Source organism: Daucus carota, chromosome 2, assembly GCF_001625215.2.
Source record: "Daucus carota subsp. sativus chromosome 2, DH1 v3.0, whole genome shotgun sequence".
In the NCBI taxonomy this organism is placed as follows: domain Eukaryota; kingdom Viridiplantae; phylum Streptophyta; class Magnoliopsida; order Apiales; family Apiaceae; genus Daucus; species Daucus carota.
Genome location: NC_030382.2, coordinates 38,891,540 through 38,908,547, shown reverse-complemented (window position 1 = coordinate 38,908,547; position 17,008 = coordinate 38,891,540). Strand labels below are relative to the sequence as shown.

General features: G+C 31.9%; 1 protein-coding gene across 1 annotated transcript; it reads right to left on the bottom strand.

The window, feature by feature from the left end:
• Positions 1–55: 55 nt before the first annotated feature.
• On the bottom strand, positions 56–13,309 carry LOC108207516 (structural maintenance of chromosomes protein 3-like). Its single transcript, XM_064087431.1, has 28 exons — positions 12,973–13,309; positions 12,589–12,664; positions 12,330–12,368; positions 12,157–12,224; positions 11,541–11,612; positions 10,496–10,575; positions 10,317–10,395; positions 10,100–10,221; positions 9,838–10,009; positions 9,223–9,468; positions 9,026–9,147; positions 8,295–8,439; positions 7,606–7,778; positions 7,417–7,516; positions 7,062–7,198; positions 6,712–6,913; positions 6,048–6,135; positions 5,817–5,966; positions 5,034–5,185; positions 4,771–4,962; positions 4,516–4,699; positions 4,131–4,201; positions 3,898–4,049; positions 2,777–2,945; positions 2,538–2,684; positions 1,573–1,668; positions 1,247–1,421; positions 56–636 (listed from the first exon to the last, which is right to left on the bottom strand). The coding sequence occupies exons 1-28, from the start codon at positions 12,985–12,987 to the stop codon at positions 446–448; spliced, it is 3,615 nt and encodes a 1,204-aa protein (XP_063943501.1). The 5' UTR covers positions 12,988–13,309; the 3' UTR covers positions 56–445.
• Positions 13,310–17,008: the final 3,699 nt, after the last annotated feature.

Below are 17,008 nucleotides of genomic sequence, written 5' to 3'. Positions count from 1 at the left end.
TTGGATTGTTACTTCCAATACTACCATAATATGATGAAACATAAAATAATAGCAATAATACAACCACAGGTTTGTTCTAGCTGGAAAGAGAAATTGTAACACCATAGAGCTAAAATAACTAAAGCAGGCTTCTCATGATAACCATTAGTATATCAATAATCATCCATATTCTTTGTTAATCCCCACTACACAGAAAGATGAAGTTACATATAACCAGAAGCTTATTGTAAATTTATATTTATATGTAAGAGATGGCTATGTGCATCCATATATTCTGGTTTTCAGGTTATATTGGGTTGAGATCAAGCGCGATTCTTCAATCAGTAACCCTATTTCCACAATCAGGATCCAACAGTTTCTTCTGCCTGGGGTATTTAAAAGATAGCTCATAAGTAGGAGTCAAGGCCAGACTGATAAAAGCTTGAAAATTCAGAAGATCGTAACCTCAGTCAACTTTCCGAGACTGATCATGCTCAATAAAGTCTAATGCTTCTTTCCGGGATACAACATTTATGCAGCTGGCCATATTTTTATGTGTCACCCCGTATATCTTGTCAGCTACTTTCACAAGTTCTTTCCGGAAGGTAGTAATTATAAATTGTGTGTTTAGCTTGTCCGTCAAACGATGAACTATATCTACCAAACAGAATGTTTAGGATAACAGCAGATGGGTAACAGGAGCACACGATTTGGCAATATTAATGCAATGCTAGCATATAAATAACATTTTCTTATCTAATGCAGATGCACGTGATGCTCACACAGATACATGTAAGTTCTAGACTCCATAGAACAAGTTCCACTGACAGTATGACATTGTAGACACAATTCATATACCTTGAGAAATAGTACAAATTGACTGTCCCTGTTCCCAGCTCAATTCGAAACTTTATTATGACTCATGGAATATCTATTACAGTAAACACAAAAATGTAAGGTAGAAAGGTTAGTTGATGTCAATCAGGACCTGTTTGGTGGAACGACGGAGCAGTATATAGTGAATTATACTACATGCATTGCCTATCTGAATACACAGTGGCGTTGTTTCATTTGAAATAGGTACAAGCACAAAATGCCGCACAAATAAGAAAACATAGTACTACTACCACGTGTAATGCATATGCATATATCATATGTAAATGCAAAGACAGGAAAAAAAAGTATTAAGACACTTGGTGCAGTATAGTTGTAGAAATAATTTGTATGTCATATGTGATATGCATTTCAAACATAAGAGAAAGGATACTTCCAACAGCAGTTCTGTACTGGGGATCCAATGCTGAATCTATCTCATCGAATAAATAAAATGGAGCAGCATCGCATCGCTGTATGGCAAAGATCAGAGTTAGTGCAACCACAGTTTTCTGACCACCAGAGAGCTGCTTCATAGACTGTGTCTCCCCTTGCCCGGTGAAAGAGACCTGCTTCAATAGATCCAAAGTTAAGATAAAACAAAAAAATATGAATCACTAAATAAGGATATTTAGTATTAGGAATGAGCAAAATAAACTTTACTATGTAAAACAATTCCAGGCATACTACTCTTGTCACGATACTGTAAGTTTAACTTACCCTTACTTTCACACCAATGTATTTCTCAACCCTCCCTTCCACGTCGCTTGGATGATGCTCTCCTTCGTCAGGATCATCATCAAGTTGATCAGCATCCTATAAATAGGGTAAAAAAAAAGTTGCAGACATGAATGAAACACAAATAGAAAGTGTTCGGGGGTGAATAACTTATCTAATTGGACAAAATACAATGTACATCACAGACGACAATATTTTATTACATTATTAAACCATTCAGAGATAATAATATCTTTCTTTATATTTTGATCTTCTATTGGATAAACAAAAGTATGGAGACAATTACCAATAAACTAATACCCTAGATACAGATTGATGACTATCTTGACTGTCGAGTTATATTGGATAAACAAATATCAATTGATCCATACCTTATAAATGAAGAGATTGACACTTGTGTTGACTCATGTATCAGAAATGAAAATATCCAAGATAAGAAAAACCTTATACTTTCACATGAACGTATCACATGAAAATATTGTCTAATTAATATTGTTCACCAGTGTGGTTCCCACAGGTAAAGGTCGTGACTCATGAAGCATTTTGATCTATTGCAACTTATCATGCTTTCTACATAACAAAACCCCACTGTCAGCTGAAGGTAGCATGAGAAGATTTAATCCCTTTAGGTCTCAGATCTTTAATCTCAATGTCTGGGAAATCTTATTCACAATAAAACCTGGCTGCTGGGTACATGTGGAACAAAAATAAGTCCCACAAAGTTGACAATAGGACTCTTCTGTGAAATAGAGAGTTTAGTATTCTTATACAGATTTCATACCAGATTGACAGTTTAAGCGCATCACCTGCTTTATGTCGTACAAAGTAGTACAAGAAAATGTAAACTATACACAGATAGAAAGACTACCAATGAAAAATAATAGATGTTCTGCAACTCCTCAGCCTATTGCTTACGGTAAATAGATTTATGTATACAGGAAACCTACCTTTTTCTTTATCATAACCAAATGACCATGGCCATTTTGGACAAGTTCAGAAAACACTTCACGGAAATGCTTGGCCACACCTTTAAATGTACGTTCAATTGATTCATCCCTCCTCTGATCCAGCACTGATATCAGTTCCTTAATTTTCTGTAAAACCGAACTTATTGGTATACCATTATGCTAATATATACCATATGCATGTGTAAAGTAAACTATCTTTATAATGTGGGAGTAAGCACCTCATCACCAGCATTCAATTCTTCCTGTCTTTTCCGTAGCTCTTCTCGTTGATCTGTAAAGTTTTGATATTGATCAAGTGCTTTTTTGTTGACATGACTGAACTGCTGGAGCTGCTCGTTACACTTGTAAAGCATTTTATATATATCTTTAATGCTTTTCCTTTCCTTCCTGAATTTAGTATCAATAAAATTATAAAATTAGTCAGTAGCTTAAATTGTGCAACACAAGTGCTGCAAATTACATAATAAAATACGTGCTACCAGTAGGAATAGGAACTTGTTTATAATTTATTAACTAAATAATATTTAAGATATAAACAAATCATGCAATGATGATAGATATATAAGTTAATCACATGATTACAGATGCTTATACCACCAAACATAGATGGTCGGCATACTTTGACTTCATGTTATGGTAGTTCTTTGTAGAAATGTATCTATCACCTAGGTTGATTTATACTATTGATTACTATGGAGGAGTAAACAGTCTGGAACATGGAAATACCGACATCATATCATAATAGCTTTTGGTCATGCTACTTTTATTTTTTACGGCTCTGCAATGTTTAGAGGAAGCTGAATAACTAGCATATAATATAGTTGCCTCTATCATCAGTTCTTCAATTTTTAGTCCTTTTCCATCTTTGGGTTTGCAATGACTGTAGCTAGTATGCGGTGATTATTCAATGTGAAAAAAGCATCCTGGACTCTGGTTCTTGAAGACTATTATTTTGTATAAAATATTATTCTAAATAATTTTTTTAAAATGGTACTATATACTACACCATTATAAATACACTAATTCTATAGTAGTGATATGTTTAATTCTATATTACCCATGTTAGTATACAGAAAATAACAAATAAATAGATATATAAAAATAATTATTTAAGATAAAATTAATTGTAAAAGACTATAAGACAGGGTCAGTGAATGGGTAGTATTTTACTGTTTATAAACCTGCACAAATAGATTAATATTGAACAAAGTATGAAATAAAGTCAGATTGCTACCGGGTCAAAAGAGAATTTAGTTATCTCACAAAAAGTTAGGTAAAAATAATAGATATAATTCAACTATAAAAAGTTATATAATCAAACTGGGAAGAGAAGCAGTACGTGTCAAATGCATCTGAAGATAGAGGTCCTAGTTCACTGATTTTCTTCGAGTACTTTTGTTGTTTGGCAATAAACACATTCCTTTTACTTAACAGATGTTCCAGTTCCTTTGCTTCATCCTGAAGGGTCCTCTGATAGTCATTTTCCAAAATCTGCATTTGTCATATATATATAAGAATCAACCATAACACCTAAACCAAATTTAAAAATGTTTCAACTTAAAAGAATGTAACCTCTAGCTTGGTTTTTTCATCATTTATCTTTTTGAGTTTCTTTGTGCTTTCTTCTATGCACTCAGATGCTCCTGGGAGATAAATTTGGATTAATATAGAGCTTTACGCACTGCTCCCGAGTTATAAACAGGGAGGAAAGCAAGTGAAGAGGAAGTAAAGATATATAACTTTCACTCCTGTTTGTGCTCCCAAGTTTTTTAAAAGGACGAAAGCAAGTGACAATGGATGCAATTATAACATAGTTTCACTCCAAAAGTGGGATGAAAGTGAAAGTTCATTTGCTTTCACTTGCATTCACTTACTTTCTCTCCTAAAAAAACTCGGGGGCAGGGTTAGTAACTTGCTGCACAAACTGCAAATAAGGGGAGCATTAGAAGCTCATTACTTTTAAGCTGTTGTGTTAAGTCGTCGACCAGTATGTTGGCAACCCTCAGTTCTTGCCTCTTAAATTCAGCTTCACCGTGTAACAATTCAGGCTCTGCAGACAACTTTATCGACTCAAGTTCTTGCTTCCGCCTAACTAAATTTGTTGACAGATTGGTCTCGAGCTCCGATTTTCTTGTTTCAACCTAAATTGTGGATACTGAATCTTATGTAGCAATATACTGATGAATAATATAAGTAGAATTCCTTATCTAACCTCTATACGATTTGTCCTGCATGAGATGAGCCTCTCTTTTAGAAGGGTTAGTTCAGAATTTAATCGTGACAAAGAGTCTTTCTCCTCTAGCATCAAGTGATCAACAAGTTCTGTACCCATCTCATCTTTTTTCTCAGCAATTCTTGCTCTAAGCTGATCGATTTGATTCAATGCACCTGCAAGTACCGCACGCTGCAAACACATCCTAGCAATCAGAATAGCTAACTACAGGATATGAAGATTAACATGATTATTCTAAATACCTTTTTCTCAAGCACTTTAGAACTGGAATACTTCTGCTTATTAGCATTTGATATGTCTTGATTAATATTTTCCAGTTCAGATTTATCATGAGCTAGCTTGGCGTCATTCTTTTGCTGCTCGGATACAAGTTTATTGATTTCCTGATCTATTTGTGTGAATTCTTAAGAGAAAACAAGTTCTAAAGGATTTCATAAGCATGTTAAGTTCTAAAGTACAAAACAAATTTCCAACAAGATTCAGTGGTCAATGGGTTTCCTATTTACGATCTAACAGTGTGGCTTAATAGTAAGATATGTGCATTAACATACAGAAAGTATACACAGGAAACAAGAAAAACTTAAGTGTGCAACAAATCTTTGGGACAAGGAGCATAAAAACAATGTAGTCATTTGTCTAGAACATTGAAGAAAATGTTTCAGTATTTTTTCTAATAATCAGAAAAAAGATGTAGCATACTACTCAAAAAAGCTTATTATCAACATTAATCTTAAGAAAACTAATATATAGGGCATGGCAGAAAGCTTCAAGAATATAAATGCCTCTGGCCTCCACCATAAGCTCGTGCAATTTATTAAGGAAATGAACATGAGAAATATGTACAACTGTACAACAACCAGAAAAAATTGGAACAGACTCGGAACATTATAATCATCTGCCTAGGAGATCTACATCGCACTTGACAAACATTATAGTAAAAAAGTCATTTATGCAATGAAAAAATATACCATCAACATACATTCAAAATTTGTAATGAAGAGTATTTGCAAATAGTTTAAGGATATCTTGGAGCTTCATTTTAAATCCCTCCATTTCATGTACTCTCTCACTGATAGACTGTGTACCCTGTCTAATAACATTCATGAACTTCATTTTTGAGTGTCTAAAATCGTAAAATCCTCCTATCATCCCACCTTTCTTGCTCACTTGATCCCCTATTAACGGAAACATGGTGAACAAGCGAGGAACCATACACCTCATGCAAGAAATAGAAATTTCTTAAGAAAACAGAAAACCTTCTAAAGTTATACAGTCCAGGCCATCAGTTCGTGCAACCTTTGTTGCCACATCCAAATCTCGACAGATCACGGTTCTAGCAAAGACCTAAATGTTCACAAAAACCATTAGTATATGATATAAATAGGAGAATGGTATCAGAAAAGACTAAGTTCGAAAAGTCCAAAAATAGCAATACCAGTAGAAGACAGGCCATGATGCAAAAGTCAAAATCACAAGAAAATAGTGATATTTAGAATCAAAAGCACACAATAGAATTCATGCAAAGGATTCTTCTATTTTTGTAACTGTACGATTTACAAATACAACTGGCGCTGCTGATTAAGAAAATTACTACTGGTAGTGTGATATATTGTTATACACAGCAGAGGAAATGAGCAAAGCATCCTGCTCCTTTATCTATAATAAAGCTTCTTTATAAAATCTATGACTGCCCACTGCTATCAATAGCAGAAAAGTAGTAAATACAATGGACCGAAAATCAAATGCTAATGGGTAAGGGGTACTTAGCAACCAAAAAAAAATGGTAATGGGTAGCTCCATCTGATAAGGAAATTTTTATAATAGAGAAATTTAACAAAAAATAAAATAAAATTAATTTACAATAGAGAACTGGCAGGATTAGCAAAATGCCAACTAAATAAAACCACTGTCCTATCTTACCTGAGAAAATGCAGGTTTAAACTTGGGCAAGAAATTCAGTTTTTTCAGAAGTGGTATCACATCCGCGCTCTGTGGATAAACAACCTGAGGTGCCTTTACTCTGTTCAGTGGTATAAAAGTAACTCGTCCACCTTTTAGTGAATTAAGATGTTTAATTATTTGGGTAGATATTTCATCATTCTCAACCACCACATGGAATAAGCTGCAGAAATGAAGGAAATAGGTTACTTACCATTGCACAAGCATAGTATAAAGCAGGATACCAAGTAAATTTGGCTGAAGAACCAACTAACGTTTTTTAGGAGAGAGGGATTTAAAACATTAGGCCTGTAAAAAACTTTTGGCTTTACCTATTTCCACCAGTAACTTCAACAGCAGTGAAAAGCTTTTCATCACAATCCAGCAGCTCTATTAGTGGACCAAATACTCCTTCAATTCCATATTCTCTGCATATACGTCGAGCAGAATTTAACCCTCTTCTAATCTCCTGAAAACAAAATATTCCTCTAACAAATTTAATTCATATTTAAATATCCAGAGGACACATAACCAGGAAAACGAATGTCGGACTGATGTCCAAAAAAATTGAAAAACAGAGAAGGAAAGGTTTAAATTGCTCAAATATAATTTTCCACACTAAAATCGAGCCAAAGGCAATACTATGTTCACAAGTTTCAGTCTTAAGCAGTAAAGGTTGCTACTCACACCAGGAGTAGCATGATCTAGGCTCTTTTCAGTCTTCACAACTTCTGCTTTTAGCATTTCGATTTCAGCAGAAAGCTCATTTTCTCTTTTCCACAATGACCTGAATGAATTTATGCACTTCATCATACTGCATTATTCAAATTGAATTTCATGTGATGCTAAAAATATTTTTGGTCAAGAGAATCCTACTTCCTCTCATTATGCAGCTTATCTCTTTGTGCCTTATACTGATTAATTCCTTCGTGGCATTGACTTATAATTAATTCTAAGGCCGCTGCATCATTTTGGCAACTATTAATGTAGGCATCCTTCTCTTCCAGATCAGTTTCAAGCTTGTCAATTTCACCTATAAGTATTTTCTCCTGAAGAAGCAAAAATTCAGAACAGGTGCTTTAGGAGAGAATAATCCTGTACACAGCCAAAAAAATGGGAGAAGAAGGTGAAAGTATAATTGACAGATAACTGACAAAAGAAGCTTGGCTTACTAAAGACCCTGATGGGCAGACCATGATGAAACCTGATACATATTAATGTTAAAAAACTGATTTCACCATTTAAACACTCAGAGGGAAGTGCACTTAATTCCTTGTCTGCAAATAGATATTAGTCCATTTATAGTGTTTGACTTTTTAACCATCTACCCGTATAGATGTATTCAACATATAAAGCCCTCTGATCTCTCTGCATATGAATACAAATTCTTCTAATTTTCTGTGTTGTACTTCGGATAGAAGCAAAACCGCCAATAATATTATGCAAGATCTGTATATACTTGGACTTTTACAAAGCTCAGACATAATTTTTCGTATCTTGTAAGTTGTAACACATTGTAACACCCCCACCCAATCCAATGGGATATATTGTCAATATAAATTTACCTGTTCTGCGTAGGTAGATAGTGGCCGTTTATATTCATCAATTTCCTTTTGGAGCCAGTTATCACGGGCAGCTTTATTGGCAAACTGTGTTGCACGTCCTTGTTTCTGATAAAGATTGCTCAGCCTCTTTTCACGCTCCATTACTCTACCAGAAAATGATGTTTTATTAAATAATTTGGCATCAATTATCTACAATTTTAAAATTTGTATATCTTCTCAGATAAATATAAAATTGCTTTTTAGATGTACAAAATCACACTTCATGTTCCATGGTGGAAATAGACATCATGTAAGGTCAGAAAAAATAAACAATGTTATGCTGAAAATGGAGCATCTGACATTGGCTGCAACACACATCCTATTGTTGGTAGGAAAATGTTTTTCTATCATTTTTTAGAACTTTCACCAACGAACTAATTTGTAAGCTTATGAAGTGCTTTTAGCAAAGAGGATAGGCAAAACTATTATCGACTTTTACTCGGTTCTGACTCCACTTACTAGTAGTATGCATCACCATGACTAGGAAAGTTTCAGCTGACATCATTCAGGAAAAAATCTCAAAATAAGATAAACTTCAAAAACTTACTTTGCCAAGGGTGTCATGCAGATGACTATTTTTTAAAGTTTGACAATCTATAACATTATTTTGTGCCCAAGTGACAACTTAACAAATATCACCACATAAGAAGTTAGCGAAAAAATCACTGCACCATTAAAACCATAAAACATACTCTCTTGTAATACCCTCCTCCTCCATGACTTGATTGTTGTACAAAGGCTTGATTCTACTAAGCTCCTCTGTCGACTTTTGAATATCTTTCTGTAGAATTTCAAGTTGCTTTGTCACGTCTTCCTACACCATGAAATTGCTAAATTAGCACATTCCATATGAGGGACCTTCATACCTCAAAACTAACAAAAAGGACACCTTTGCTTTAATATTTGTGATGATTTGTTCTTGAAGATCTTTGTCATCAAGATGAAGTTGGGCTTGCTTTCTTAAAGCTTCAATCCGCTGTTTCTCAACAGATTCTTTCTCCTTGTTTAGTTTTTGAATTTCTTTAGTAAAATCTTTATATGCTTTATCCAACTCCTTGAACTTTTCATGGGCATCAAGCACATTGTTATACACCTTCGCTGAAGCTTCAGAAACCTTTTTTCGAGCATCTTCTATCTGCAATAGTTGAACATAGTACTTGCAGCAATCAGTATATCTTGAAAGTAATGATAAAGGAAAGTCCTAGTGGAAAGAGATTTGATTATTTAGGTTTAGCCAAAAGCAACCATGCACCTTTGAAGTTTTACCAAATGAAAGAATATGGCACTACACCTAGTAAAATCTGACAAAGTCAAAGATATGAAAAAGGAACCGAGTTCTACAAAAAATATATCTCTATGAGGGAAGTTATAGAGGAAAATGGCACATGCAAAATTAAAGGACCACAAGGTTTTCGGGAAAGGATTAAAATAGCCGGAGGAATCTCAAATCATTAATAGGTAGAAAATTGTTCTCATGTTGCTGGAATAAGCTTCAAAGGCAAACCTCTGCTTGTTTCTGTTTTGCGTCGTGGAGCTCAATGTCATATATTGTGTACTCCAAGGATTTCCTTTGCTTGTCAAGCTCATTATATTTCTTAAGCTCCGCCTTTTCATCATCCAGCTCTTTTAATCTCTCATCCAAGTACTGAACAACTTGAACATTTTGGTTCCTCTTACTACCTGATAATAAATATTTTTTTTAAAAAAAAAACTCAGCAAGAAACCATACACTCCACGCAAATACCTACTAACAGAACGAAAATCACTTGCCAGTTTCTTGCATGATTTTCAGACTCTCTTCATGCCTTTCTTCATAAACTCGAGTACCCCCAATTTCTTTTAGTAGATCCAGCCGTTCTGAATCTTTCATCAGTGTCAGTGATGCAATCTTTTGAAAAACTTATAGTTATAAATCCAATGAAAACAGGGTAACTGCATAAATCAGATATAGATGAAGTACAAAAACAACAGCATGCTTCTTACTTTCCCCTGCTGCACAACATAGTAAGGGTTCGAGCGAGAGAAACCAGCACTTTCGAGTAAATTCATAACTTCTGTTTTCCTGCAGAATTTAAATTACATATAATGTAGTTGCTCAAGATAGAAGAACATAAAGAGACCCGTCAATTTTAATAACTTGAAATATATTATTAGTCACTCACGTGATATGCTTCCCATCCAAGAAGTACTCATCCTTCTTTAGGCCAATCGTCCTCCGTAGCCGTACTTCCTCCTTTTCAATCTGTAAAGAAAACAGACTGATATGTGGAACAAGTAATGTAAAAGACATGTCACGAGACAAGGCTGTCCAGTTCGTTAAATAGATACAGCATCAAGAGAAGATATTACAATAAAGCTGTTAAGTACAGCTCTAGCAATAAAAACTGTCTTCTGCCTACATTTTCAATAGTTAAATGACTACAAATTGTCCATGTTTACGATGCCAAGTCATAACATAATTCTCAAATACACTTCATCCTTTCAAATCAGTATATCCGAGGCTAATCATTTGATGTCAATTATACATTAGACATATAGTGTACCAGTAGTACACTAATTACAATTGTGTTGGACTGCAAAACATCTTCAGAAACACTAACTACAGTATTTACTTTTCCTCCTTTCAACAAATATACATCTTCTCTATATATATCTTCTTTGGCAATGCTGACACTTGAGTTCACCAAGCCCACTTCCTAAACCAGAACCTAAGAATAAGCATTAAAAGATGTACAATTTTGGTTTGTTTTTCTTTTAGGAAAAGAGTAAAAGAATAAGAACAGTTGAAGCTAACTGAAGAGACATATCGTCACAAAAAAACCTTAGATTTAACAATTATCTGCAAAAACAGACTGTTATTCCGAACTATACAGATCACCAAAGCATTTAAATCGATAGAGAAGATGCAGTTTTAAGTTTTAACTTTTACATTTCAAATGCAAATCTAGAACTCCTCAGAAATGCACCCTTTTTATAGACATAATTGAATGTACAAAATTAAAAAAATCAATAACCTTATTCTGTGAATATAAATTTATTATTTAACAATAATGCTGACATTTCGACTAGCGAACGGCTAGTCAACAACTAGTCACTCGCCCGGCCCTCGCCAACTAGCCTTAGCTTACCAACATAGAAACCTTGTAGAGAAACATCTTACAGGAAGCGATTAAATCATATCACTAAAGAAGTACAGGAAGTGAGTACCGGAATGCGGTTGTCAGAGTTATCAAACACAATCTCCACAAAAGCAGATAGCACTTGGTGACCCGCACCTTCCTGAACAATATGAAATGTACAACAGTATCATATAACTAAGGGATATTCTGAATGGTACCATCGTGGTATTGACTTTTCTCGGTGGTACCATCTCGTATTTTCGATTTACAGCACACCTAAATTTTTGACTTGCTAGTTTTATATCCTTACAATTTGTCAAAATAAGATGCGCCTTAACTATAATCTTATATTTTAAAATAAAGTTCAAGTTAAATTTAGTATGATATTCTTTTCGTGAATCAACAAGCAATTTAGTTCATTCATCTTCAATGATTTCATCTTCAATATCTTTTCTCTTACCGACTTTTAATCACTATTCTTTCCCTAATGTTAATATGCAGTTAAAGGATTCTCAGTGATACCACTAGTACCATTTGGAGAAGCCAATACTATGGGGAAATGGTACCAATTAGAAAAGTCAAAATTACAATGGAACTATCAGGAATTTCCCTATAACTAAATTCCCAGAGGTGCAGAATGTGATACATAATATGATATCAAAAAAATGATCACACAGATAGAGAGTTTCTTATGTTGAACATACATGCAGAAATGCATGCCTTTCATCACTGCGCAGGTTGTGGAAGAGATCGCTAATGACAAAACGAATTGCTGTACAAGGGGGAACAAACATAAAAAGCATGTGAAATTCAAATGTTCTGCTCAAAATACTTGCAAGGAGATGAACAAGATATAGGTTGTATATTAATATCATACCATGGAAAAGGTTAGACTTCCCCGATCCGTTAGCACCAACTGCATATACAAAACCACTGGCAATGGGTAATCAAAAGCAAGATGATATAATAACTGTTGTCACTTTACAAACCAAAGGTACCAAGGTAGCAAATGATTTTTAAGATTCAATTCTTCTCTATAAATCACCAGTCGCGCAAGCTTATAATCCGAGCAAATATTATTAATTACGCTTTTTAAAAATAACAAACAAAATACAACAGTGCGCAAAAATGATTACCTACGCAATTAACTTTAGAACTGAATGGTTCAGTAGCAACTTGTTCTCTGTAGCTCTTAAACCCCTCAATAATAACCTACAACCACAATCCCACAAGCATTAGTCCCTAAGTAGTACCGCGAGGCGTGGCGGCTCAGCCATTATTATAAGGGTTTGTCTGGTGTGTGCCTATGTGCACATGCTAAACACTAAATTCTACATGTTTGGCTCATTTTGATTGGTGTGATTGTTGTATTTGCAGAGGATCCACCATTATTAAGAAGCAGTAACCAATCAAAATCAACCAAACTTATAAATTTTAGTGCTTAACATGTGCTCACAGGCCACAGCCACACACCATAGAAAAACCGTTATTATAAATCAACACATTATGAGTATACTTACCTGCTTAATATGCATACTGAGACGCAATCACAGCTCTTTAACCTCTCTGGATATCTTGAACAACATTACATGCAGTATTGAAACATAAAAAACACAAAATATAGGTATGCATGTGTGTGAAATCATAAACGAACTGCGGTAATAAAGTAGATGAATACTGGTGTACTTACCTGCTGAAACGGTTAACGATTAGACCAAGAACATTTGGAGACAGCGTTTTTGGGCCTGTAGGTTTAACAAAACCTCGATCAATTCACACAAATTTTTTCTTTCTTTGTAAATTAATTTAATTATTCTGAATTAACAAACATGAGTAACATGCCCTTTTGGAAAATAATCCTTCACAACTAATTAGTTTATTCGTCCCAGGTTTATTAAGAGCGAATGTTAATTAATAAATGCTCGTCTCTGCGTGAATAAAATGAAAATCGGATTGTATTCAAGATAAAGTAATATTTTTTTGGTAACCAGGTGAAAACAAATTTCATATATTTAGAAATGATCAGAGCTTACTATAATTTGTACTTAAACCCATTTTTTTAAATATCCCGAACATTTTGAAAGTTAAACGGCCATTTCAAGATAATATAGATACCTTAAAACTTTTATCGAATATAAAAAATAAAATTTATTCTCCGAATATCCGTTTCTTCAACGATTTGAATGACGCATATCCCGTCTACCTTGCTCTGTATAGGAGTTATCATGACTTGGTTCTTAGATAAAATATATAATAATAATATTTGTAAACTATATTATTACTAATTTATTAATTTTATATTTGTATTTTTTATTTCAAATACAAACATATTATAAAATATTATAATATTTTTTTATATTGCTGCCGATATCAACTAAAAAACTCCTTCAATTTATATACGTGACCTAAAGATTGTAGTTACAAATTATATAGCTGATTTTGACAAACATAAAAAAATATATTTAATAAATCATATAAGCTGTGGAAATCCCCAGAAGCTAGTTAATGAATCGTGCATGTGGTAATTAAAAGAACTTTGTAATTTAGGGTTCTTATGTACAAATTTATATCAATCAATAGGAGGATGCGGGCGTATTGTTCGATTCAGTCTTCTGATTTTTCTTGAATTTCGGAGAGAAAAGATAATTATAATTCAAAAAATCAGGTCCAAGAATTCTAAAAGTAATACAATTCTTTTCTTATTTAATTTTAAAGATGATACAGTTCTTTTCTTATTTGGTATTTCTTATTAAATTCTAAATATGATACAATAGTATTTCTTATAGAATTCTAACGATGATACAATTCTTTTCTTATTTAGTAATTCTAAAAGAAATAGGATTATATTTATTCAAACTAATAATAATATATAAAATACAATTTATATTTAAGTTATGTAAAGTAATATATACAATTCTTATTTTCGATAATATATAATATATTGAAGATATGTTTAATGGGAACACGACTGAAAATAACTTTTATGGAATTATAATATTATTTCGTATCAAAATTTATAAAAAAAGATTATTTATTAGTATTGTGTTTAAGGGGAGGACGGCCCAAATTAATTTTTACCTAAATAATAATATTTTTTTATTAGTATTATGTTTGACGGGAAAGTAGCTAAAACAATATTTTGTCTAAATTTATAAAAAATTCATAACGCCGCTGCGAAGCGCGGGAATTGTTCGGTTCAGTCTTCTGATTTTTCTTAAATTTCGGAGAGAAAATATAGTTATAATTCAAAAAATCAGGTTCAAGAATTCTAAAAGCAATACAACTCTTTTCTTATCGAATTCTAAAGATGATACAATACTTTTTTTATTTACAAATCTTAAAAGCAATAGGATTACTAGCAATTATTGATAAAATACAATTTATATTTAAAATTTGTAATGTAAGTTAATACAATTTTTATTTTGGATTAGCTCATCATCACCATCTTGAACGATCAGGATATACTCAGTATATACTGATTATCACCAACTTAATTGTATTGCTTGCAACAAAAAAATAAGTAAGGATGACATTGTGTTTTATTTATTCAATTAACAATTATTGAACAAATATAATTTAAAAATACAATTCTTATTAGCAAAAGTTATAAATTTTATAATCTTATTATATTATTTTTTTTTCAAATTATATATCTAAAAAATAAAAACCAGCATATTCCAGAATCTCAAATTGTCTATAAACAGGTTTGTAGCGCTAAACTCAGGTCGTTCCATAATGATCAAGAAGATAGCATCTCTATCATGAAAATATCTTTAAGTTCTTCACAACCTCATTCAAATAGTATGCATAGACTTACACCAATCTCGATAATAGTTGGATTCAATCTTATCATTTTTTTTTAAAATTTTGAATAGAAAATAAAATTATAATTCAAAAAATCAAATTCACTGATCTTAAAGGTAATACAATCCTTTTTTTATTGGATTCTAAAAAAATAAAATTTTTTTCTTATAATTTTCTTAAATTTCGGATTGAAAATATAATTATAATTTAAAAAATCAGGTTCAAGGATTCCAAAAGTTAATACAATTCTTTACTTTTTGGATTCTAAAGGTAATACGATTCTTTTCTTATATAGGAATTCTCAAAGAAATAGGATTATATTTATTTAAACTAACAATTCTAGATAAAATACAATTTATATTTAAGATTTGTTCAATACGTACAATTTTTATTTTCGATTTACTCTTATAATTTTCTTAAATTTCGAGTAGAAAATAAAGGATTGTAAAGATAATAATCATTAAAACATAACAGCAAAAAAAAATAGAACCATAAAAGAATTATAATTTTTAACTAAAAAGTAGGAATCATAAAATAAAAATAATTAATAAAATAAAATAGGATATATAAAATAGGAATCATATATTAATTTTATGATAATGTAAATGATTCTTGATTAGTATTGTGTTTGTCGGCCACGGGAGGCGGACTAAACTAATTTTTATCTAAATAATAATAATTTTTCTATTAGTATTATGTTTCACGGGAAAGTGGCTAAAATAATTTTTTATCTATGTTTTAATATATTTTCTTATTAAAACGGGACCACGGTTCAAAATAATTTTTATCCAATCATAATCTTTAATTTTACCATAATTAGAATAATTTTGATATTTATTTAAATTAACAATCATAGATGAAATACAATTTATATTTAAGATTTGTAAGGTAATACGTACAATTTTTATTTTCGATTTAGTCTTATAATATTCTTAAATTTCGAATAGAAAATAAAGGATCGTGAAGATAATAATCATTAGAAAAAACTAATAGCAAAAAAAATTAGAACCATAAAAGAATAATTATTTTTAACTAATAAATAGGAATCACAAAATAAAAATAATTAATAAAATAATATAGGATATATAAAATAGGAATCATATATTGATTTTATGATAATGTAAATGATTCTTGATTAGTATTGTGTTTGACGAGCACGGGAGGCGGCCCAAACTATTTTTTATCTAAATAATAATAATTTTTTATTAATATTATGTTTGACGGGAAAGTGGCTAAAATAATTTTTTTATCTATGTTATAATATATTATTTGTTAAAACAGGACCACAGTTCAAAATAATATTTATCCAATTATAATCTTTAATTTTATCATAATTAGTATAATTTTTATTAGTATTGTGTTTGACAAGAGAGCGGCTCAAACTAATTTTGATCCAAATTATACTGTAATATTTAATTTTACATAAAAATGAAAATTATGGATTAATATTGTCTTTGACGAGAGGGCGGTTCGAACTAATATTATTATTAGTATTGTGTTTGACAGGATGACCACTTAAAAAAAGAATTTTATATTAATTATAATATGTTTTAATTATAATTATTTGAACCGCCCTCCCATCAAAGATAATATTAATCAATAATTATTATAATTATGATAAAATTAAATATATTAATATAGATAAAAATTAGTTTGAGCCGTTGTCTTGTCAAACACAATACTAATAATAAAAAATTATAATATAGATATTAGTTTGAGTCGCCCTATGCCGTCAAACATAATACTAATAAA